The sequence below is a fragment of the Balearica regulorum genome, chromosome Z, assembly GCF_011004875.1.
Source record: "Balearica regulorum gibbericeps isolate bBalReg1 chromosome Z, bBalReg1.pri, whole genome shotgun sequence".
In the NCBI taxonomy this organism is placed as follows: domain Eukaryota; kingdom Metazoa; phylum Chordata; class Aves; order Gruiformes; family Gruidae; genus Balearica; species Balearica regulorum.
This window is the reverse complement of record NC_046220.1, coordinates 42828724-42854520: the sequence shown is the minus strand read 5'-3', so window position 1 is coordinate 42854520 and position 25797 is coordinate 42828724. Positions and strand designations below refer to the sequence as shown.

The window sequence follows — 25797 nt, the reverse complement described above, 5'->3', positions numbered from 1 at the left end:
CTGGCACCCCCAGCACTGCCCCCCGCCGCCTCAGGCGGGCGGCTTCTGGGGGCAGGGAGGGCAGAGCGGAGACCCGGGGGAGGGATGCGCGCTGACCCCGAGGCCGGCGGGAACCCCCGCGGCGCACCCAGAGTCACGAACGGTTATGCTAAGAACCGCCCCCCCCCCCCAAAAAAAAATCCTGCCACGCTGGAGCAGTGCACATGCTCGGCTTCTTGGAAATGAAGTTTTCCACAAGATCGTATCGCTGAAAGAAGGCAAACAAAAAGCATTCGCATCTTAACAGTTGTGGAGCTTTCCTCCCCATTTAAAGCCAAAACCAAACCACCACCCCCAGTTCCACCCTCTAGCACCCACACAAGCTGGAGGCGCACAGGAAAATTCGGCGCCAGTATTTTAGTTCGCTTTGCCTTGATTGCGCATTTCTCCTCCTAAGTCACGTTGAGCCTCCCCCGAGTGGGAGCCAGTGTTACGGACAGGCACACCTAGCTGCTGAGCCAAACGCTGCCCTCCTTCCCGCGGACAAGTACGGCGCTGGCAGGTTTTTTTCTCTTTAGAGGTTTGATTATAGCTCTGCCAAGGAGGTAGCCTTAACGCAGGAGCTCTGGGCTCCTCGCCTTTCCCTAGGGCAGGAATTACCCCAGAACATTTAAAAAAGCAAAGTGAAATCAATGCTCTACATCCCAAGGAAAAAAACCCAAACAACAGTGAAAGAATCCACACTTAGTCCAGACCCATCATATCCGTATGTGCAACAGACTAGCATTTTTAAATCTGTTTTTATTCAGGAAGTGAAATTAAAACTTGTAAACTATAAATACAAATGCCAAAGTATTACATGAGATACCCAGAGGCTTTATATTTTTTAATTTCTCACAAATAATTCCCATGGAATTCAACATACAACAAGGAAACCAAGTTTAAGTTTTGCATACAATGAAAAAACAAATTACAGTTAGATACCGTCAATTTGCCAATTTATAAGAATTTCTACCTCATACAAATAAAAGCTCAGAAAACAACTATAATTCGTTCAGTAATGGTACAGCAATGTCATTTCTAACAGTGTTATCTGCATTAAGCAAGCTGTCTATAACCAGGTGTACTTTACCACTGTTTACTCAGTGACATCACGAAGTTTTTAAATATTTTATTTATATACTGTCACCAATATATATATGTACTGCAAAGAGGGCCAAACACTTGCAAAAATGTCAAGTTTTACACAACATTTGCATGAATATTTCTGCACTTTTTTTTCCCCAAACAGCAAAGCAGAGTCACTTTTTTCACATAGTTTCTTTAATTTGTTAAAAAAAAAAACAAAAAACAACCCAAACCCCACATAACTCCATCTATATCAAAGAAGCAGAAGAGCAAGCTTAACAGCAACTTTCCTTTATGCATTTTCTTGGGGGGGAGGGGGGGGGCAAAAAAAAAAAGGTATTTCCATTTTAGTATTACCTTATGTATATCTGAAGAAAAATGACCACCAAGAATAGGTTCACTAAATTTATTTAAAAATCATGAAATGTTTCTTACAAAAGAGCATTACATTCTGCACACTGCTCTCAAAGTATGCCAGGGACATAGGGACTACCACCATTCTCCCCTCTTCAAAAAAAAATACAGTGTACATAGAGCAGGGTGTTCACAACAATTACAGAAAAACATTACAATTTACCACCAACAATGAACAAAAATATAATTCACTCTGCTGCTGCTTCAAAATTTCAATGTTAGTCTCGTGCGCCCTTCCCCCACCCCCCCATGTATTTGTAAGGAACTAAAACATTACATCTGGTGGACAGCAAAGATTCCACTACACCTCAAATGCAGAACACCTATGAAGCAGAGGAATGTTGGCTTTTTAAACAGAAGCAGATAAAAAAAAAAAGGGTGCAGGACTCCTTCAGTTCTTCACTAGTCTTAGAAAAACTTTCCAGAATACTGCTTCACACTATAAAAAAGAAAAAATAATCTTGCATTAGAATCCTTCAACATCTGCATACTGCTTCACACTATAAAAGAAAAAGAAAAAAGCATGTATTAGAATGATGGACTGTACATCTTGCATCAACATTCACAATGACATTCTTAGAGCAGATTATATTACAAATTCCTAATATATTTAAGTGAATAATTTTAAAATATTAATGGCTAATAATTATAGATGTATTAATATATTTTAGGCATATTTAAATATTAGTAATCTAAAGCCAAACATTCAAGTTAAAACATTAAAATCTGCTTTGTCAGGCAACACACTAATAAAGCAAAACTAAGCAAATTAAATCTGATGCTGTTAATATTTGGCAGAAAAGACAAAGTAATGTCAGCAAGGTGTGAAATGCTGCATAACAGCATTAAATCGATTTCAACTTGTCCTGCAGAGGCATGATCTGTGCCATATGGCAGACTGTGATTTGTTGTCAATTTAGTTATCTAAAAACAACAAAATCACTAGTCTTCCACACAGAACTAGACCAACATCCACTGAAATCTTCTACATTTTCTACAGGCTCTATGTAATTTATTACAAGTAGTTTTTTTTGCAGCAGTTTTCACCAGAGAAATGAGTGGACTGCTTGGTTAAGGCGTCTTCCAGCAAGATTAGTTTTGAGGGTGTCTTCATTTTAATTAGAATGGTGAAGAGAATCAAGGCAGAACTACCACTGGAGAAGTTAGGTTCAAATAGTTACTTAACACCTGCCTTCTAAAAACTGTATCACAGAGAAGAGCAGCTTTAAAACGTACAAATCAGTCAGTTTAAAGTTGACAGTGGGGAAAACAATAAACTTTAACTTGCCTGTTCTGCAGTAAATACTGTGCATTTTGTATCTGGTCCTGTGTTCCTGTAATAGTTATTATCCGATCTTCTGAGCCTTCTAATGGTTCATCAATTTTGATCGAAGCTCCTGACTCATGACGTATTTGTTTGATCCTCTGGCCTCCCTTTCCAATAATAGATCCTGCCAACTAGGGGAGAAAGCAAACATTCATTTCCTGATGCAACTTTCCATCTAAAAACAGTTACAAAAATCACAGCACCGTTTGTGTGGCTTCCCAAGTTTAAAGAGTTGCAATGGAAGCTTACTTCTTTACAGCTTCAAAGCATCCCCTGCAATATTAATTGTATAAACACAGGTGGGATAGAACTGGGAGAACCAATTGCTCATTTGCAAAAAAAACCCCCAAAACCACCAAGTTACACAGACTATATCTATAACTGAGTATTAGCAATTAATAAAATTGTTTAGTGTGTCTCTAAAGTGAAGACACCCAAATAATAGATTTTTGGTGATTCAGGAACACTTGTTTTAAAAAACATTAGAAGTAATTATCAAGCACCCTAAATACTCCTGGATTTACTTAAATAGTCTGAGAATAGGCTGTGATTTTTTTTTATTTTTTTTTAAGAGAAAACAGACACTGAAAGTCAACTTTACTTACATCTTTGGGAATCGTTACTTGTGTTGTGATGATGGGTCCACCAAGATCTCCATATGAACCACGCCCCCCTGCATAAGAATAGTCTGATTTAAATGTATGCATCAAGTCCTTTAATAACTACATAATGAAGTACATGTAAAGGTTTTATATAAATACTTACCATATCCAGAGCCACCCTCAAACTGTAAGAGAAAGAGAAAAAAAATAGTGAATAGCCATGCTTCATCAACATGTTTTCATCTTAAGTATCATATTGTTAACTTTGAGCCTATTTTATGCAAAAATCTCAACCCCCAACCTCACTATAAATGTAACAGTGTTGTGCTGTCAAAGGTGTACTAAGGCAGAGAGGGCAGACCAGAAACAAAAGGGGTGGGTGGGGGAACTTTCAACAACCTCTTATCCTGCCCTATCAAAACCTCTAGGACTAAGGCAGAAAATGACTTAAAGAATCCAGCTATACCGGTTTACCGAGCAGCCTCACTAATTCAGCTGCTGGTAGACAGCTCTCTATGCTGACCTACTCCTGACCCTTGAACTAAACTAACATTCAAATCACAAGATCAGAGTACGGCCTTATCAATGCTACCAATACAGCTCAGGAGAGACTCAAGTCTCCAGTTTTGGGACAAAAATTTTATCCAGTGACTGTCAATCCTCCTACTTCAGGAAAAAAACCCACAAAGGTCTTAAGAATAGCTCCGTAACTTGTTTCTCGATTCAGACTATGCTACAATCCTTTCTATCTTAGAACAGACCATCATGACATTAATTACTTCTGTTCTACTGAAACTACCAAATCCAGATCACTGCAATGAGCACTCCTGGCCTGCATTTTTAGGATTTGTACACCAGTATTTGACATCAAGTGCTTCATTTCATCTAATGACTTCTAAGTGCACAAAACCTCATTTTTTGTACTTTCTTATAGAAGCAGAGAATAAATATGCACAGTTCTCCAGAGTTCAACTTCTGGGAAACTGCTGGGGTGGCCTCTACGTGAAGAGGCCGGGGCCGTCCCTGTGCCAGACAAAGTCAGTCAGCTCTAGCCAACATCAAAATGGACCCACTGCTGCCTAAAGTTGAGACCATCAGCAAAGCTGGTGGCACCTCTGTGATAACATTTAAGTAAAAAAAAAAAAAAAACAGTGCGCACCAGTTGTGAGAGATAAGCGAGGGGGGGAAAAGTGAGGGAAACAACCTTACAGACACCACAGTGAAAGAGGAGGGCGAAGAGGTGCTCCTGGTGCTGGAATGGAGATTCTCCTGTAGCCCATGGGAGAACCATGCTGGAGCAGATAGACACACTGCAGCCCATGGAGGATCCTATGCAGGGAGGAGGCAGACATGCCCTGAAGGCAGCTGCAGCCTGTAGAGAGCCCATGCAGGTACAGGCACCTGGCAGGACCTGCGGCCTGTCGGACACGCACACTGGAGCGGTATGTTCCTGAAGGACTGTACCCCGTGAAGAGGACACAGGCTGGAGCAGTTCTTGAAGAACTGCAGTCCATTGGAAAGACTCACATTTAAGCAGTTGGTGAACAACTGAATCCCATGGGAGAGATCTCACATTGGAGCAGGGGAACAATGTGAGGCAAAAGCAAAAAAGTGTGATGAGCTGACTGCAACCCACCATTCCCCCTGCACCACTCATGGAGTCAGGAACAAAGAAATGAAGTTAAAGCCTGGGAAGAAGTGAAGGGCAGGGGAAAGGTGTTTTTAGTTTTCCTCTTTCTCACCATGCTACTCTATTTTTAAGTAGCAACAAATTTATCTTCCCCAAGTCGAACGTTTTACCCATCATAGCAATTAGCCAGCAATCCCTCTGATCCCTCTGTCTTCATCCTGAGCCCCAAGCTTTTCCATCTTACTTTCTCCCCTCATCCTGCTGAGGAGGGGGAGTGAGGACAGCTAGGTGGGCATCTAGGAGTCAGTCAAGTTCAACCAACCACAACTACTTACTTGTTCAAAGAAGTTGTAACCAACAAGTTTTTCCAAAATACTATTTACTGGCTACCTTTTTAGAAGATCAAAATGGAAGCTACTCAGACCAAAGACTTGAGCTTATCCACTGTCTCTAAGCAACCTATATTGTTTTATTGTGTTACTTAGCAACACAGATTGCAATACAAAATAATAAAGCTTCTAGTGGAGTCCAAAACACAAGAGAATAAAGGACTCTGCTTAAGATTTAACTCAGAGGCTAATCAGCAGTATACTGCACACACACAGAGGTACTCCTGTTGGTATGTGCCCCAGGATCCCTTTTTGGACTAATCTGTTCTAATGAACAATCCTTTCCATGATAATTTCTGCCTCTTCAGACTACAGGACAGCAAATAAACTTCACAGAAGATGAGTTACGCAATTACATTTGCTGTGTTCATGTAAGCTAAGAGCTGATGTTTAGTATTTGGCAGTACTTTGCCATCTTCTAGACAGCATGACACCTGATGAACCCTGTAACTTCCCTTCACAAAAGCTATCTGATCAAATAGTGTATTTTCAAACACATTGATAAGTAAAACATAATAGGTTATCCACAAATATCAGAAGCTGCTTTTAATATTTGCTGTTTGAAATATGAGAAAACATAGCATTATGGAGTTAATACAAAATATATATCCTAAATGTATGCATCTACAGTGCATCAGTTATGGAGAAAGTTACTACTTCCAAAATGAAAATAGGATGTAAAAGGGGCAAAAAAAGGTACAGAATAGCTCCTCTCTTTTGGCTGTGCTGCTGCATACTTCTACATTTCTATTAACATTACCGGCATGCACAAAACACAGTGTTTAGACAAACTGCCAATAAATTCTTTGTCAGGACAGCTTTAAGATTTTCAAGTTGCCACTCACTATGCTCAAGATCAAGAAATTCCCATTATCACTTAACCTGTTCAATAAAGCAATTTTCAAAAAAAGGTTGAGCACACTCACCAACTCTGGTGGCTGCATGTCATCACAGGCATCCACATGACATTGCATCATCTTCCAGACATCATGTAATAGGAGGAAAAGAGGAAAGAAATTAAATTAAGTCCACATCATGCAGACTTACAGGTAACTTTGCAAGCAAATACAATACATACTGGTACAAAAAAGCATTCACACTACAACAAAGACTTAAGTAGCATGTGGTTTAGACCACTTTCAAGACTCACTTCCTTTTAATTTCACTTTGAGGGAACTGTAAGTGGTCACACTTTTTTTTTCCCCCCTCTTTCTGTGGTCCAAACAGATTTTCCTCTAACAAAGAGGGTCAGATAGCTAATGGCAGAGCACAGCTTGAACAAATTGTTGGTTTTTTCTGTTTTTTTTTTTTTTTTTTCTATTAAAACACCTTCAAGTGCTAATATATATTAAGTCTTATTTCCACAATCCTTTAGAAAATGATGGTTTAGTAAGGTTGAAACAAGTAACTGTCAGTGATTATCTCTATGCCAACAGCAGGTCAAGCAGGAAGGACACTGCTTCTCATGTTCTACTAATTCATTTCCATATACCTCACAAACCAAATAACTTGAATAACAATCTACTGCTATCTAACTACATTAGGAATTAATTATCATTTTAAAACATGATATATAGTGTTTCTTTCTTTCAGAATTCTACAGTTTCAGCAACTGGCGTTCATTTGTGCACTCTAAAACCAACTTCTCAAACAGGGTATCTTAACATACATGACAGAATGTTACATTATACAGACTCATTTGTGCTAGTGACTACTGGTACTAGAATATAAACCAGATGATGCACTGGCTGGATAAGGCAAAGAGCTTAACTTTACATCAAATGAAAGAAAATGCATGTGGTCCTAACTGATGTAAAATTCTTTTATCATTATTTTCTGTTTTTAACAAAGTGAAATTTCGTAACTTTCTTCTGGCATCTGCATAGATAAACAGAAGAGTTGCCATACATTCTTCCTTTACTGATTTTTACATGCTTTTTAATGTCAAATCTCTTAAATATGAGGAATGTTTTATATTTTTAAGTGTATGTGCCTTTATTCAATTGTTTATATGTCAAGACATATGTGTATGTACACATATGTAAGTTTAAAATAAAAAAGATCAAGCATGAGGAAGCATTTACAAAAGCGTATTAGAAGTCTGAAGACACTCACAGAAGTCTGTGAAGAGACAGGCCACTTAACAGGAGACATTCTGATTTAACTATTAACTCAGTTTTTAAAATTTTTAGTGCTTTGAAAATGTTTGTATCTGCTCAGTTAATTAAAAAAGAGGTGAGGGGATAAAATGGGCTTTATATGCTTGTCCACTTTATTTTCCACCCCTCCCACTGGTATCTGTATGCATTTATGTAGCTGAAAGACCCCTGAGGATGAGGGTGTTAAAAAAAGAAATACTGGAAATAGCATTCAGGTTTTTTCAACTGTCAAAATAGCCCTTATGGTCCACAGGCATTTGATTTGGAATAGTTACACCCTGAAATATATAGCTCTTAAGAAAGAAACAATGTAAGCCTGTCCTTAAGGAAAAAGATTCAGAACAGAGATTATAAACCAAGTGAACTCTCAACAGCAGTGCATAAATAAACTACAACTGTAAGCCAGGTTAACAGGCAAGAATCTTCCTAAGTGGGTGACTCTGCACTGGGAATTAACGTATCTTTTAAAATCAAAGTGGTTTTTTTACTCATCTCAGCATTTACAAGACTGCTCTTACTGTCCCTGTCTCTGGAATTCCAGAAAATTGACAGCTCAGCATCCAGTTTTAAAGGTCTTGAACTACTGAATTTTTCTGCCTTTAGTGGCAAAGAGAACTGTCAACAACAAAAAAATATTTCTGTACATTCAACATTTCCATGGTTTTGGAGATGTTCATCTGAGAAAAGCATCTATTCTTGCCTTTTATTGCGTCTACATAAAATACAATGTATGTAAAAGAGCACTTCTGCTGAGAGTAGCCTTTCCCTTGGATTACTTGGCTCACAAGCCATAATGACGTTGGTTTACTCTAGGTTTAGGTGTTTTTGCTAGAGAATGGTTTCTCTATGAAAAGAAGGGTATCGTAGGAAGACCTTACATTTCTGGCATGACATTTCCAGCTCCAGCCTCACAAACCACATGAAGACTTCCTAACTGCTTACGTAATTTAGGACACTAGGATCATGGTTAACTAAAACTAGAAATTTAATATAATTTTTGGTGGGAAGCAGTCCTCACTTTAGGTAGGCTATGGTATCTGGTCATGAAGGAGCCAAAGCCATGAGCAGCTTCACTGTGAAGTAAAATTGCTTTTTGGAACAAAAAAAAAAAATGGAGAAAGATGGATGACTCCACTTACTTGTAGAAACTCATGTCAAGAAAGCAAAGCTCAACCTGATAAAAGTCAGGCTAAACAGAAGTCAAAACGGATTTTCTGTTCTAGCTGGAATGGAGTAAAAATAAAACACACTACTGCCCAAGAGTCAAGCTAAGTAAGACTGTGCTAACCAGATACCTGAAGAAGGGCAGGCTGCTCAATTTATATGCTCTAGCACTGGCTTTATTAGCCGCAAAAACCGAGCTTTGAAAACATGTAATACAAATAAGGAATCTTGGAGGTGTACTTCTCAATTCTTCCACTTTCTTAACATGTGGAGTAGCTGGGGTAACACTTCTTTTTTTTTTTGTAACTGCATGTAAGTCTTTCCTTTTAATATTTCTAGTAAGCATGTGACATTCTTGCAATATCTACTTCTAACTCTTACTCCCAAGAAGGAGGAAATATGTAAAGCCCATTTCATAGCTCTTCTCCACTCCGTTCTCTTCCATTCATTTAAAAGAAACAAAAAAAATCTTGTCTCGCCTGTCATCTTAATGAAGGTGCCAAATAAAGCCAGAAGAGAAAAGAAGATTGTTACTATAGAGATTTACTTCCCAGACACATGATTTTTCTTCCCAGGAAAGAGGAATCATAGAATGGTACAATAGCAGATGACTGCTGGGAAGTTGCATTTCAGAACACAGTATGGAAGAATAAGCCTTTTTCTAAGCTTACATGTAAACTATGAGTTTTTTTTTTCCCTCAGCAAGTATTAGCATTAATATGGTTGAATGTACCTAATTTAATTTAGGATACAACCCAGCAGTAGCCCTAGCTCCAAAACACATAGATCTATCTAAAATCTAAAAGACAGCCATGCAAGAAAACCTGCAGGGTACAGCAGAGTCAAACTTTCTGCATCATTTTTGATGCCAGGGAAGAAAGAAAACATCGTATCTTAAATACCACTTACACTCCAAACATTGTTCTACAGGAGGTACCATTTGTATGGACATTTTGGTTGTATCATCAAAACCATACATGCCTCACACTTAAGTGCACGTGTTCAGCAATAGTATCTTCGTACAGTCAGTGTGCTAACTGTTCTTACAAAACAGAACAAGGCAAATCTTAAACTCGTACCATGCCATCGTAACGGTCTCCCGGTCTGCCCCTTCGGTCATAGGACATAAGATCTCTAAAATGAAAAAAGCAGCAGTACGTGAGTTGTTATAAACTAATGTATCTATTCCAATTTAAAATTTCATATTCATGGTTCACATACAACTTAATTTCAAACTACCTTAGCCAAGTACTGAATGACATAAAAGTCTCAGCACTACTGACTACAGTCCTGGTAGATTACTACAGCACAGCAAATAATTCCAGTACTTTTCAAAATACTCTGGTCTGATACACATTCAATTCTGCATAATCACTACCAACAGGGACGCATGGAAAACACACTGGAAAGATGAACATGATTCAGCAAATTGTACACAATCTGAGTTTTGTATAATGCATTTACGCAACAACTTACCCGCCACGAGGAGGTGGTGGTGGTGGAAGAGGAAGATTACGAGCTCTGCTGCCACCTCTACCGCCACGACCTGGTGGAGGAGGTGGAGGTCCTCTGCGAGGGCTCATATCATCATAATCTCTTCTCGAGGGAGGCATAGGTCGTCCACCACGACCAGGGGGCATTCGATCAAAACCTCCTCTTCCACGCATCGGAAAGCCTACTGGACGTCCCCTTCTATCATCAAACATCATTGTGAAGCCACCATAGTCATATGTTTCATCATAGAAATTGGGATCATAAGGCTGGGCCCGTCCTTTAATTGGAGACTAAAACAACAAAAAAAATCCCCCCCAACCCAATTAGGACTATTACAATTGGCATATTTAATTAAATTAACATATTAAATGTATAAATATGAACTTATGCATTTGGAACATGTTTTTGATTTCATAATAAAATAAATTTGTCTCAATTCCTCTTCAATTTTCGCATCTTAATGATATGCAAAGCATGAATAATGACCCACTAATACCAAAAATTGTTTCCCTCCCCCATAAGCTGCACCCCAATTTTAGAAAATGGAAGTAATTTCAAAAGGTGTTAACAATCACTTTGTTACTGGGAAAACAGGACATACTGAATTCAAAACAGAAATTGAAAAATACTGTTTTTCATCCAATTGATGCCTAACATTCATGAATGCCAATGAAAGAATATAATAAATTTAATAAACATTACCTCAGAGATAAGATCCAAGATAATCTTGATACATTCAACAACTCTATCAGGTTTTCCACCAATAAGCACTACTCTGTCAGTAGAATGAGGACAACACTCTTGGAAGAGCTTAATGGTGGTCTGAGTGTTCTGTTGAAGAAAAAAAAAATCCAAGTTTGTCTAATATAAGTATTTTAAACAACTTTATAAATCCATTAAAACATTTTTAAAGAAACAATCTAAAAGACAATTAAATTCCCAGCAACTTTACGTGCATGCTTGGTTCCAAGTTCTCATAACAAATTTAATTTTAGGATTACTTTTTTTTTTTTTTTTTTTTAAGATCTGTGCTGACATAGTTTTGTATGAAGAGGAGAAAAGTTCTGTTTTCTCCTCTTTCAATTATGGCTTCTCTATACCATCATTTCATTGAACACTAGCAAAAGGACCACATATCCATTATGAGCTTTCAGGTTGTATTAACCTTCACATCCGGAAAACATGCTTTGGATGCAAGACAGCAATGTTGCTAGCATTACGTCTAATCATCTTGCCTTTCTCAACCCATGCAAACAGGTATCGGTTTATATCTGAACTGACCTGAAACTGCCTGACACAATGCCAAGAAAGGATAGCAAACAGAGGTGATTTACTTTCATAGAGACGCATTAGCTTTTTAAAATCTCATTCCGTCACTGGACGAAAACAATGGTCTTCAAGGAAGTAGAATTTTAAAAAAATAAATTATAAAAATAACTTACACTTGCCCCCTACGTACACAAAACACTAAGTGGTTTATTGAACAAAATCCAAATCTCAGAAGAACAGGAAACAAGTACCTCTCTGAGTTCTTTAATTTTAGCACCCTTGACGCCAATAATTCCTCCTGCCAAACTTTGGTGAATAAGAAGTCTTAATTCGCAGTCAAAGTCGCTGCCTTTGTAGTGTTGATACTGTAAGAAAGATGCATACAAACAAAAGAATAAAAATATTAGTCACATAAAAATTTAAAGTATTTGGGGTTTTGTTTTTTCTCAAACACAATGGTATGACTTGATTTATTGCTGAATTGTAATCCTGTATTTGCTGTGATAGGATCACAAGTATTTAAGCATCTCACCTCAACATAAACTGATGTCAAATCAGTTTTCCTTGTTTCTTACATTGCACAACATTGTATAAAGATTTAAGAAGATATCGAACAGTGCAACACTCTTACTTACAAAGCCAATGCAGGACACAAATTACAACTACTTCCAAAATGGGGACTAACCAAGTTAGGAACAAGTATTTTAAAAGGGGGGAAGCTGTTCAAAGCATTAATTTAATAAATTGTGACTGACTCTGCGCTCTACCAAAAAAATGCCAACATGTAGTTTGAGAGTCATAACCCTTCTTTAAGAGGATTTTGGGTTTTATTTTCTAATTTAATGTATTTAAAAAGTGGTAAATCATCTAGAACCACTTTGTTTCAAAAGCTAATCTTTTACCTCCAAAAAGAAACAAAAGTTAACAGACGTACCTCTTCTAAAGTAGGGATAATCTTCTTCAAGATTTCTCCAATTGTCTCTATATCTGCGCTTATACTCAGGATGCTGTTGGAGGCCATAATGCCAGACAATATGGAAAAGGTGGAAAAGAAGAAGTAAATTTTTTTCATCATCATACCCAAAACTCCAAGATTTACTAGACAGAAGAGCTTACAATTAATATTCCCCATTTAAAGTAAACCTGTTTGCTCAATTTACAACACATGCATCTTTGTTTATGCCCAATATATATGCATGATAAATTTAAGATTAGGTAGGTCTTGCAGAGAGAGAGAAAGAAAGACAGAATGGGCTTTGGAAGGGCTCAGATTAAGTGGGCAAGAAATTGACGCAGAACTGAAAGTAGAAGTGAATATTCATGTTCCCCGCCACCACTAATTTAGGATACCCTCGCTATTACATTGGTAAAACTGGCACACCTTCTCATAGAAAAAGTGGGGATATGCAAGTGGCGAACATTGTATCTGGAGTAAGGTTATGAGACCAGTTAGAAATCAGATTACTAATGGGCTCTCCAAGAAAACAAGTACAAATGCAAAACAAAAAAAAGACAAAACAAATGAGAAGTGAAGGAAAGTGAACCAGAGTTAGCATTTCATCAGAAATAATTATGAACAAGTAATGTTGAGGGGAGCAAGGTGGGCCACAAAGACAGAGCGAGAGACTGTTTTGAAACAATTTGATTTACAATGCAGCGAATATGCAACACTTGAAGCTGTGCTCCTTCCATTGAAATAAAATTAGTGGATTGTTTGGGTGGGCAACTCACGTAAAAGTTCAGTGACAAAAAGACTTAATGGGGAAAATAAGACAGAAAACTTGAAAAAAAACAATACACCGTCTATAAGGGGATACTATTTAATTATATCAAAGGCAGGTAATAAAATACATTTCTCTCTTTCTAATCAGGCAGTGAGGCATAAACTGTTGGGACATACCGCTCGGGGCCACTGCTGTCTGGGACTGAAACACTGGCATTGTACTGCATTGGTCATTGGCGTTCGTGGATGTTGGCATTGGGCATGGGTATTCAATCGGAAGTTGTCAAGTATGGTACCCGTTTGGCAACGAGCACATTTTTGGGCATAGCCAACCAGGGTTTTCACATGGGCGTTCAGGGGCGGATGGGCCAACGTCATGGTGGGCAACGCAGGGGCAAGTCGATCCAGTACATGGGCAACGGAGATATATGGCCAAAAAAACAAGGAGAGGGAAAAGGGGGAAAAGCAATAAATTTTAATTTAATACAAACTATACTCATTACTCTCAATTAATGAAACAAGCTTAAGTTGTTCTGAAGACTAACACAATAACGGATTGCTACACCGACTGTGGCTTAACAGTATGGATCTTAAAAATGAGTCACTTGATCTGACTGAACTACTTTTTACTTTTAGCATATGATGTTTCAGTAGCAGGCTGGCTCATGAGGGTAGACACAAAACCTGTCAAGATTGATATTACTAGAACTTTGGGCAAATCGGGAAAGTTAGTTTTGTAGACCAATCTAAATTATCTGGACTTCGGTGACGTATTGATTTACTTTAAAAAAAAAAAGGAAAAAAGAAAAATCACAAAAAACACCCTAAAAAAAAAAAAACAGCTAGCTGCCAAAGTTAGTGAGCATATGTATGATTCCTGACCATTTCAACTTAAACCTCAATTCTAGCTGCGGTAGTTTATCAACTTAGTTGGAAATGACTTGTAATGATCTATTGCCAAATCTTGCGTTGAACAGAGTCTTGATCAGAAAAACTGTTGAAATTGTAGTTGAAGTACAGGAGTGTAAACAAATGGAATTTAAGAAGCGTTGCCAAGTTTTATAAATACACAACATTAATACCGAGCATGTGTCTAATCACAAGAGTCAACCCACTGTAGTATGTGAATAGCCAAGTAAGTCATGACCATTTAAAAATGCTTCCGAGTAACAAGAGTAGAATGTTCCTTTGCTATTTGATATTTAAATCAAGCAACCTCAACATTAATGCTTTTGTGCTCCGTGTGCAAGCTGTTAACGAACAGATGGACATTTTGCTTGTTTGCTTTTTTAAAGGAAGTTAAAGAATTCCTCTATCACTGGGTTAAGCCAGCCACCTGCAATGGTTTGAGTAGTACTATAATTGATTCACACATATGGGAAATGGTACAATTAAGGGGTTTAAGTTTTGTCAATATTTCTAATTAGGATGTTAACTCACTTGAAGTGTGTAATTTAGTGGAATCCTATTCAAAAGTGAAGAGATTTAATATAAACCTCTCCTCCCACATGAGTCAAGCTGGGTTTTAATTACAATAGAAATTGAAAAACTAAGTTATCTACTCTAACAATCATTACAAATGGCTTGTAACTAGACTATTGATGTCTGGAGTTGAATTGCTCCCATTTCTAGAAATGCACGCAATCAAGCTTTCGACGCAGTGCTCTGAAAGAATTGGTGTTAAATTAGTTCAAACTCATATATACTCACGTCTGTACGAAGTGCCTTAATATTTTTGCCACCTTTTCCAATCACTGCTCCAGCATTCTGGAAAATAGTTTTCATAAGTTATGTTACCAATAAAGCACTGACTACATTTTTAAACTCAAGACTAAGAATGGTAAACCTATTTTTGCATTACTCTGTTGGCCCAGGGGGTTAGGACAGGCGGGCAGAGCTTTTGAAAGGTTCAAATCAAATTGAAACAAACTAATACAGTTTGTTCATGGAAAAAAATGACCACCATCTCTTACCACTGAACTTAGGAAAGAGAAGGACAGTCTATTTTGTAACTAATACTTTAATTCCAAATGGCAGTTTCTAGGCAATTCTGCCTGCGTTAAAGCAATCTCATAGACTATAGCTCATGTCCATGATTTTCCTAATTTATTTGATCAACTTTTTTTTTTTTTTTTTTTAAGGAACATGTCTGCAAATTCCACTTTTGCACTCCAAACATATCTGATAATTTCAGGTGCTAATTTTGGTCTATACCTTTGTAACTTAACTGACTTCTTAAAGCAGTATATTCTGAAAGAGGTTAAAGCCAATGTTAACAGTAACTTCAAGTTTCTAACATCAACAGGAATAAGCCAGCAGATAGTCAAGAACAGTAATGGCAAAACTGTATTTTTACCAGGTTACTTCAAGGATTACATACAAAAGTATTGCTTTTATTTTTATTACAGTATGCTAGCAGCAACATTTTGTGGTACCCCATGTAACTTGACTATTGGTCAGAAACACCACATAGAGTTGAAGTAACGTTCCCCCGTGCCAACACAAAAGACTGAGATACTTCAGAAAGTGCAAATCATTCATAACAGCTGGAAACACCAGAAGAAATTCATACATAGCAACTGTACTGTAACTATTTACACTTGTCAATGAAACCACTGCAATCCCTGAAGCATTACTCCCACATTTCTTCCTGTTAATCTATCTGAACAGGTTTAGTAGATCTGTTTGGGAGAGTTACTAAAATCCTAAGGAAGTTCTTGTCTTACCTCTCATATGTAATTTACAATCATTAGCTCATCATTCTCTAAACTGCTTCCTTTCCAAAGGCTAATACACACTCATTCCCCTCGAAACAACCTTCCACTCAAATATAAAAACACTTTGTAATTTCTATTGCTCTACTTTTTCAGCAAATACATCTTGTAAAAATAACTGTATTGATCCTTAGGGACTTACCCTTTAAAAGAACCACTGAAGATAATTCCATTGCAATACATTTCTACTACCATTCACGCATACATAAAATTATTCCTAATGAGTTATCACATAATAAACAAAGTATATATTCTTTCTAAACATATATCCCACCATACACTTTGTCACCACTCTATTGAGCAACGCTGTAAGCAAAACCATTAACAATGAAAAAGCATACTTTGCTCTGAAGCAGGATGCGTAATTCAACCATCTCATCTGTGTTCCGAGATCTTTTGAAGGCCTGCTCTTCCTCCATATCTTCAGCAGGACGTTTGCCTGTAGAGAGGTCCATAGGAGGGAAACACAAACATTTATTTAACTTTCTAAGTCATAATAAAATGGAACACATACTAAATTTATGCTCTGTATTCTTAACACATTCTTTCCTATTAGCCCAACACCAATTACTGATGCCTACTCTGAGCTTCTATAGTGTGCAAACAGGTCTTTACTTTGTCAGCTTACCTATCAATGAACTACTGAAAATCCATTTAAAAATCTATGAACCATAGTTTAAAGTAGAATGTTGCACACAGCCCATGAGAAATTCATGACACTCTGTTTAAGTAGTGCAGCATCACCCACTTGTCCAACACTGAAATACTGGTGGAATAGTAGTAAAATAGCGCTTCAAATACTGTTTGGAAAAAATTGACATGAATCAGCAACACTAATGCACTAATTTCCTCAGTATGCTCAAGAAGTTTTTCAAGAAGCTCTTTAGAGGTATTTCATGTATTTACACTCTTGCACGTAAAAATTGCATTAAACAAAATGCAACTAATGGATATGCCTGATAGTATTCTTACATATTCACACCCTCCATACGAGTACTGAATATTTAACTATGAAATATTTTCAAATCCCTAGTCATAACTTTCAGTTACTTATCCCATGTCTAAAACATGCCCACAGAAAGATTATGCATTTACACCTCACAGTGTGTGCAATGATATGGTCTAATTAAAATATTTAATGCAGAATGCAAAAACTACTGATACAAACATTTGATACAGTCAAAGCATTGCAAAATATTTAGAAACACTGAAATTTAAGGAGGTTCTTTGTAAAAAGAAATAGTCCTTTAAAAAATTTACCATTTGTCTCTGTGTTGGCAAAGGTCTCTTCCTGTTGTTCAGTCTCCATTGCCTTCTTTTCTTAGGGAGGCAAAACCTGTTGAAGAAAAAAACCGTTGGTACATCTATTTTGTGAAAGTGCAAACTGTACATCATGCTAAAGGGAAAAAGCAAAAATAAGTGCCTCCTGCTAGAACTTACCGCTATTATATATCCTTGCAGAAAAAAACTCAAGTATTCTGGGCGGGATCAAAATCCAACAGCCTATTGCTTCAAGAGCCTATGAAAACAGCATATATCAGTTGTGACCTTGCTCACTTACAGCTCTGGTTCTCACTATAGCCTAAAACTAAAGGTTTGACCAGAGTTTTTGCTGCAAAGTTTTTCTTTATGAAAGAGAAAGCATACCCAGGCCAAGTACACCACTAAGGAGAGATACAAGTCTGTAAACTTATAGATAAACAATTATGGTCTTAATTATAGTTTTTGGGCACCTGCTAGTTTTAAATTACTACATTTACTAAAAATTATTTTCAGATATTTGAAGTGAACATGCATCCAGCTCCTATTTTCACCATGTTATACGACATGTGCCTTGGATTTACTTTTTAAAGGACACCACGTAACAATCTGTTCCTGCTGTTTAGTTCTAAATAATTTAAACTAAAAAAGTCCTATTATGGTAATTGTCAATATTAGTTTTATAAATTCGCTACCAACTTACTAGCAGGCATTTTAGCATGCCTTCCGCTCAAGTATAATAGATGAACAAAAGACAAATTACACCTAGCCACACTGGAAAAATTTTTTAAAAAATACCACTCTCTGTAGTTACATATAATCCCATGCACACACAACCAAAAGCCTCAAAAGCTCCTAAACTTCATTACCATCTTCTGACATAGCTATCTCATTTATGACCTGCATTCGTTAAGTGCATCTTAGAATAGAAATAATTTTGCAACTTACTCTCTTCAAAAATGTGTTTCTACAGATCACAGCCAAGCAATCAAGTATTTCCATCTTATATTTCATTAATTTCCCTTGCCTCAACAAATGGTACCCACTCATTCTGGTATCCATGAAGGAAAAGAAAATGAGGTGCATCTAACTTTTTACACATACTCTCAGGCAGCTGTTAGTTTGTAATTGTTGCCCTGCTTGTACAGGCTAACAGCAAGCACTGCCTTCCCAGCACACACCGGTCTTTCCAGGCACTTAAAAGTGAGCTAACAGACACACACAAATTTAATGACGGCGAAATCTCAACCAAACGTTGCCAAAACGCTGTTATGTGGAGGGGAGGAGAGTAGGGAGGGGCCGGGCGGATTTTTACGGCGTTTAAATAGCCCTTTCGGACCCCAGTTATACTATTTCCAACCATGCCAAGAATTTTAGGGCTGCGGGGAATGAACTGCAATATACCGTTCAGGGCTTAGTCTCCTCTAGTCGAGTGCATTCACCCGCCTAGCCAAACCTCCCTAGCCGCGTGTATGTAAGGGGCTCTCAGTTACCGCGATCTGCTGGGTAAATCGAGTTCGCGGGGTTAAATTGACTAATACCATGTTTTTATGAACACTGAAAGGATAAAGCGGCAGAAGGCAACTACTACAGAGCTAAGACAAGAGCTGGGAAAGGCCGACCCGCCTCAGCCCCGCTCCTTCCCGTGCGCAGCGGCTCTTCCCGCCCGCCTCTGGGTCCTTCTCTGCGGCCCCGGCACCCACCGCGCCGCAGGCCGCCTGCACGGCCTTCACTGCCTGCCTGCCGCGGCGGCGGCGAGCCCGGCTGGCTCTCGGGCGGCGGCGTTACGTAACTCCCCCTGCCTCACCTCCCCGGCGGCAGGGGCCAGCAGAAATGGCGGCCGCTGTAATGGCGCCTGCCCGCTGCTAGGCGGAGCCGGCAGCGGAAAAGCCACCACCACCACGCGGTCGCAGGGAGATTTACCCCCCTCTGCCCAGAGAGACACAAAGGAGGCTTCCGGTGGCCCGAGACGCAGCGCAGCCGGTGGAGCAGGACACCCTCGCCGCCAAAGGGGCTTCGCCGCCGCCGCCGCCGCGACCGCCCTCCGAAAGAGGCGGCCGCGACACGGGCGGCTCCCCAGTCGGCTTTCCACGGCCGCCTCCGCACAGGCCGCGGCCGAGAGCGCCCTCCCCGCCGCCCGCCATAATTTCCGACAACTCGCCGCGGGCACAAAGTTACCAAGGGCGGGCGCAGGCAGGCGGCCGCTCCCCCGCCCTTACAGAGCACCCGCTAAAGCTGTCGGCCTCCACCGCACCGCCCCTCCGGGAGCCACGCTGGCTGGGCCACAGGGCCCACGGCCGCCCGCACTGACAGTGGCCACCCTTCTCGCCTTCCTCTCGGGGCGGGAGAGGTCCCTGAGACCCGCAGACTGTCCTCTGCCGCCTGAGGGGCCACCCCCAGCATCAGCTGAGACGGCGACACCCCGCTCTCCTCCTTCGCCACACAGCGCTCATCCCGTTCCACCACCGTCCCTGCAGGAGCCCACGGGGGCTCTAGCTTCCGAGGGTTCAGGACTCGCGACATGGGAGGCGCAGGCCTCCCGCATCGCTGTGTCACGAAACGGCGCCGACGGGGACACGATGGCAGCTCTGCTGGCCCCAGCAAGGCCTAGCCTGGTTTAGTCTGGGCCTGGGCCCCCCCAGCGCGTGAGCAGCGCCCCCTCCTCTCCGGCCCCAGCTACACGTCGCCGCGGGCTGCGCGTACCTGCGCCCGCCGCCGGCCCCACCGCGTACGGGAGAGAAAAGGGAGCAGCCCCCACCGCCAACGCGCACATCCACCAGCGCCACCAGGCGATTGGCCCCGCCGCCTCACCCCTGCGCGGGCCCGCTGCCGCCCAATTGGGTAAGGCCGCTGTCCGTCAGGGAGGGAGGCGGCCTGCCGCTCCGCCCCGCCCTCCGTGAGGGCCAAAGCAAGACAGGCCCGCCGACCGGGAAGGAGGGCACCGCCACCCGCCATCCGCTATCCACCCCACACCGTCGTGCCGTGCCGCGGCCGGTTAGCCCTTTTACCTGCCCGGTGGGAGCCGCGGTGGAAGCGGTGCAGGGAGCCAGGGGCGGCAAAGGAGAGCGAGAGCGACCTCGGCCGTGGGAAGAGAAAATGGCGTCTGCCAAAACCCCGCCTTGTGCTCGCTGCCCGGCGCCGGGGAGGCGGGGCTCTCGCGATGCTTAAAGCGCGCGCGACGCACGCCTCTTATTGGCTGCTGGGGCGCGCGGGGGTTTTGGGGGGCTGCGCGCGGACAACAGGCGTGCCCTCTGCCCCCAGCCCGCGGTCGTGGGAGCCGGGGCCGCCCCGCCGGTACCGCCTGTCCCCCTCTCCCCCTCTCCCCAACCCCCCGGTAAGTGCGAGTGGCTCAGCTGCGGGTGGGGCGGGGTGGGGGCGAGGGGCTCGGCCTCTGCGAGGGGCTGCGGGGTGCGACATACCCCCCACCCCGCACCCTGCCTTGCCTCACTCCCTCACCGTCCCTCAGCGCCCGTCAGGACCCAGGCCTGCGGAGGCAGCGCCGCGCCAGTGACAGACTGGCGGTTTGGTTTTGTTAAGTAACTGCACGGTGTCTTCTGGGTGGTGGAGCTTTGAGGAGAAATTGGAGGCTGGGTGGGTTTTCTTCGCTGCAGGTTGTAGTGGCAAAAAAACAAACAACAGCCTAACAAAACCCAAACCCAACAAAACGTGGTTTTTCTTAACTATTCTTATGGTAACTTTTGTTTTCATTGCGCTCTGTAGGGAGGGTGAGCTCCTTGGTCATCCTTTCGAAGTGGTTAAACAGGATCCACACGCAGTTAGGCAGCCTAGTATCTTTTTAATATTTGTATCAACAGTCTGGATGCAGGAGTTGAATACACCGTTAGTAAGTGTGCTGATGAGTCTCTTGAGGGACAGGGGGACTTGTAGAGGGATCTAGCTAGATTGGAGCATTGGGCAATGATTAATAGGACGAAATTTAAAAAGTCCAAATGCTAGATTCTGCATCTGGGATGGAGTGATGCTGGGCACAAATATAAATTGGGACAGGAGTGGCTGGAGAGCAGGCCCGGTCAACAGCAGGCTCAATGTGAGTCAGCAGTGTGCCCTGGCAGCCAAGAGAGCAAACTGCACCATGGGGTGCATCAAACAGCATGACCAGCCGGTCAAAAGAGGTGACTATTCCCACTCTATTTAGTATTGGTGTGGCCTCACCTCAAGTATTGTGTGCAGTTCTGGGCCTCACCACTTAAGAAGGATGTGAAGGTCCTTGAATGTGTCCAGAGGAGGGCAACACAGCTGGTGGAAGGGCTGGAAGGCATGTCCTGTGAGGAGCAGCTGAGGACTCTGGGTCTGTCTAGTTTGGAGAGAAGGAGGCTGAGGGGTGACCTCATGGCTCTCTGCAGCTTCCTGAGGAGGGGAAGTGGGGAGGGAGGTGCTGAGCTCTTCTCCCTGGGATCCAGAGACAGGATCTGTGGGAATGGTTCAAAGCTGCACCAGGGGAGGTTTAGACTGGACATTTGGAATCATTTCTTTACCGAGAGGGTGGTGAAAGACTGGGACAGGCTTCCCAGAGAGGTGGTGGATGCCCCAGGCCTGTCAGTGTTTAAGAAGCATTTGGACAATGGCTTTAACAACGTGCTTTATCTTTTGGTCAGCCCTGAAGTGGTCAGGTAGTTGGACTAGATGACTGTTTTAAGTCACTTCCAATTGAAATTATTCTATTCTGTTCCATTCCATTTGTGCATAGCTACTTCCTAAAATATCAAAAAGCTAGAACTCATTAGCTACTGATGTTCCTGAGATGATGACTGCTAAGATAGGGTGCTATTGCAGTCAAACCCTGGACTGGGTTTCTATATAATGAAGTTTCAAGCTAGCTTTCTCTTGTCAGTTACAAAGCTTTCATCCAGTTACAGTGTAAAAGCTGCGTCTGTTATACAGGTGCTGACAGATCCCAGCTTGTTTCTGTTGTAGATGGGGTCTCTGACTTCTGTTTGTAACAGTGCTGATGAAATGGGAGAATAACTCCTCAGGTCAATTTCTAAAGTAAACTGAGTGTTAACAGCAGCATCCACAGAAATAAAACAAAACGACAAGTAGAGGACATTATATATAACAACCTACTTCTGTGTTTTTTTGGCCATTCCTTTTTCATCCATAACCAAAGGATTTCACTTGTATGTTTCTAATTAAATCAACAGAAAAGGAGAAGTCACCAAGCAGGGTTGCTTGTAGAAGTCTCCATACTTTCCTGATACTCTGTGATGAGTAAACTGCGCATACTTTTTATGCTAATTGAAACTTTAAATATTTGAAATGCATGCTTATTTTTAGTATCTGTATAACTGGTTTTAATTTAAATTGCTTCTATTTGTTACACTTAGAATAGCTGAACTTTGAATTGAGAGTAAATTTCTATATAATCTGACCAAGAGACATGTCATAACTTTAGCTATTGTCAGAAGAGTAAATATGTCTTTTTGGATTTTGTTCTAGGGAATTCACTCTCTTAACTTGAAAGAAAATGTCTACTTCTAACATTGCAGCAAGAGTGGAAACTTGGCTTTCATCCACGTGGCATGTTAAAGTTCCTCTGACATGGCTGGAAGCATGTATTAGTTGGATCCAGGAAGAAAATAGTGGTAGTGACTTAAGTCAAGCTCAGATTAACAGGCAGGTATTTGAGCAATGGCTTCTTACCGACCTAAGAGATTTAGAGTATCCAATTTTGCCTGACTGCATTTTAGATGCTCCCAAAGGAGAGTTGTCAGGTTTCTACTCCATACAGATTGATTCACTCATTGATGTTAGCCAGCCAGCGTATTTGCAGTTGCAGAAGTTAAGAGGGAAAAATACTGTAAATGAAGAAGTAACAGCCAGTACTCAGGCGTTCCAGAAGCCCTGGGAAGCAAAACCTACTCGAATGCTGATGCTGCAACTAACTGATGGGATACATCAAATTCAGGGCATGGAGTATCAACCAGTGCCTGTCCTCCACAGTAATCTTCCTCCTGGCACAAAAATCACTGTACAGGGTATCATTGCATATCGTCTGGGAGTCCTTCTGCTTAAACCAGAAAATGTGAAACTGTTGGGGGGTGAAGTGGATGCTCTTCTGGAGGAGTATTCTCAGGAAAGAGTCCTTGCTAGATTAATTGGAGAAACTGAAAACCCTAATTCAGTTGGACAAGCTGGTCACCACCAAATTGTTTCAAGGCCCGTGGATGAATTAGAACAAACTCTAGGCCCTTCGGATGAAGAGCTTTTAGCCAGTCTTGATGAAAATAATGAATTTACTTTAAACAACAAAACATCTTTAGAAAGTGGATACTGCAGTAGAAGCAACAATTTTAGTACAGCCTCAGGTTCACTGACTGCACACAATGGAAATGTTTTGCTATGGGAATCTGGAAGTCCTTTGCCTCATTCAGATGAACAAGTTTCACCTCCCATAGCATATGCTGATGGCTTTTTTAATGACTTTCCTTTAGAAGATGACTTTCTTCTAGAAGAAGAGATGCAAAGAGACGAAGTGCCGCCAGTGAACGTGAACAGAAACATAGGTTTAATTACTGAGACACTTCCACATACCTCTAAAAGCTCCTGCAATTTATCTTTAAATGGCATTTGTGAAAAAGATGATGTGAATGAAAGAGATAAGTCTGTAGAGACTACCAGTAAGCAAAAGACTTTTGGAGGAACAGTATTTGATGGAAATGGAAATAGTACGAGTAGCTTTTCACAGCACAAGAGCACACACCAGACCTGCAGTTCTGCAGATTTTTCTTTGGAAAATCTTGCTGAAGAAAGGCAGAATGATACGGACCTAGATGAGAGCAGAAGTAAATCCCAGCACACTTCTGATAGCAGGCTGTTAAATGATGATCCTGTATTTTTCTCAAAAACAAATCCAGAAGCAGAGTCATGGACCTTTCCTTGCAGAGCGGAAGAGGCACATTTAGATTTAGATTCTCCACCTTTCACATATATTTCCCTTCTCCTTGCAAAAAAACTAGAAACTGTTACAATTCTGAAAGTTAAGTGTTTTATTGTTACTCTCACTGGAAACCTCACAAGCAGCAATGGGTCTTGGGGTATAAAGGCAAAAATTTCTGATGGTTCAGCTTATCTTGAAGTAGATTTTGCTGATGATATTCTAACAAGTTTGATTGGCTTTTCAGTGGCTGAAATGAATAAGATGAAAAAGGATCCAGCTTTACATCTGAAGCTTAAGGATGGTTTAGAGAAATGTCAAAAGCAACTGATAGATCTCTGTTGTTTGATGACTATAGAGTTTAATCCACTTCAGTCTAAAGCCACTGTATTAATTCTCCAGGATGCTGATGCAAGGCATCTAGAACAATTGAAGAAACGTTTGAATAAATAAAGTGTGCAAACTTGCAGACTGTATTAGGAAACATTTAAGTCAGATATCCCCTGAAGGACTGTTGAAACTTACATTTTAAAGTTAAGTGGTATGTCTTTTCACTTATCAGAAAAAATAATGGAAAAGTGAAAGGAGGAGATGACTTGTTGGAGCGAAACTTAGCAGTTTCTTATGGTGATAGTATTGAAATAAGCTTTCAAGTATTTCTGTCTTAATTTAAAATATTTGTGTATCATTTTCATTCTGCAAAATCCTTTGTGTCCTTGACTGGTGATCTGGCGTAGCAGAATTTGTCATTAAATGGTTAACAACGAACAAACAATCTCATTATTATACTTTTTCAAGGATGATTACTTACCTGATTTATAGAAGACTATCAGTCTTTTCTTGGAGGAAAGCGGTTGAGTAAATTTAAACAAAGAATTATTGTTTCAGTGAAGTCACTTCTGACTATGCCAGCCAGAAAACTTGAATACATATTCAGTGTACAAGAACCTGAAGTGTAAAGAAATGAAATATTTTCTTCTAAATGTTCAGGAGTGGGGAGAAAAAAAAACCCCAAGCCTATACATAAATAAGATTAAAAGCTGTGCATTTAGAAAAATCAAACAAAACAAAACGCCAAATATTTAAACGTTTTTATAAACAGAAAAGAATTATTATATGGGGAATCTATGTTTTGTCATGTAATGTTAATAATTGCTAATAGTTTTGAATCCACAGACAACCTTTTTCATTAACTCTTATGATTACTTGTCTAACCTTTTCACATAGTCAAATAGTTGTGCTACAGACCTGTTGTGTATGTATGTGTATATGTCTTAATTTTGATTACTTTTTTAATTTCTGCTTTTAGAATATGTAAAAATAAACATTAAAGTTTTCATTTAAACTTCGGTAGAAGCTGTTGAGTCATTTCAGAAGAAAAATATACACCTTGTTGAGTGTATAGAGTATCAGAAATGATTTGATTGGGGTTTTTTGTTCTTCCTTTTCCTTCTTCCCATCCTTTTCTCTTGTTTTTTGTTTTTTTTTCTTTGAAATTAGAATAATTAAAATTCTGCCGGGGTAGTGGATCAACGACAGGAGAAGTCTGCACAGTGTTGATAGTGTTTGCAAAGAATGTAAAATTGGTAG

General features: G+C 40.6%; 2 protein-coding genes across 13 annotated transcripts; one reads left to right on the top strand and one right to left on the bottom strand.

Moving 5' to 3' along the window:
* Positions 1-742: 742 nt before the first annotated feature.
* HNRNPK (heterogeneous nuclear ribonucleoprotein K) lies at positions 743-20453 on the bottom strand. Of its 12 annotated transcripts, none has more exons than XM_075741158.1 (16): positions 20321-20453; positions 17493-17571; positions 17313-17388; positions 16394-16491; positions 14989-15045; positions 13456-13499; positions 12490-12562; positions 11807-11920; positions 10989-11117; positions 10269-10576; positions 9872-9926; positions 6396-6446; positions 3614-3635; positions 3454-3536; positions 2810-2979; positions 743-2021 (listed from the first exon to the last, which is right to left on the bottom strand). In XM_075741158.1, exons 3-16 carry the CDS (start codon positions 17359-17361, stop codon positions 1988-1990), a joined length of 1287 nt encoding a protein of 428 aa, XP_075597273.1. In that variant the 5' UTR covers positions 17362-17388; positions 17493-17571; positions 20321-20453; the 3' UTR covers positions 743-1987. The 12 variants fall into 12 exon arrangements, with proteins under 12 accessions (XP_075597273.1, XP_075597268.1, XP_075597274.1 ...); XM_075741153.1 differs by having other exon boundaries at positions 16394-16504; positions 17314-17388; XM_075741159.1 differs by lacking the exon at positions 20321-20453 and adding an exon at positions 20016-20140.
* A 50-nt stretch (positions 20454-20503) lies between these two features.
* RMI1 (RecQ mediated genome instability 1) lies at positions 20504-25555 on the top strand. The gene is made up of 2 exons (XM_075741152.1): positions 20504-20646; positions 22770-25555. The coding sequence occupies exon 2, from the start codon at positions 22798-22800 to the stop codon at positions 24658-24660; it is 1863 nt and encodes a 620-aa protein (XP_075597267.1). The 5' UTR covers positions 20504-20646; positions 22770-22797; the 3' UTR covers positions 24661-25555.
* The last annotated feature ends 242 nt before the right edge of the window (positions 25556-25797 follow it).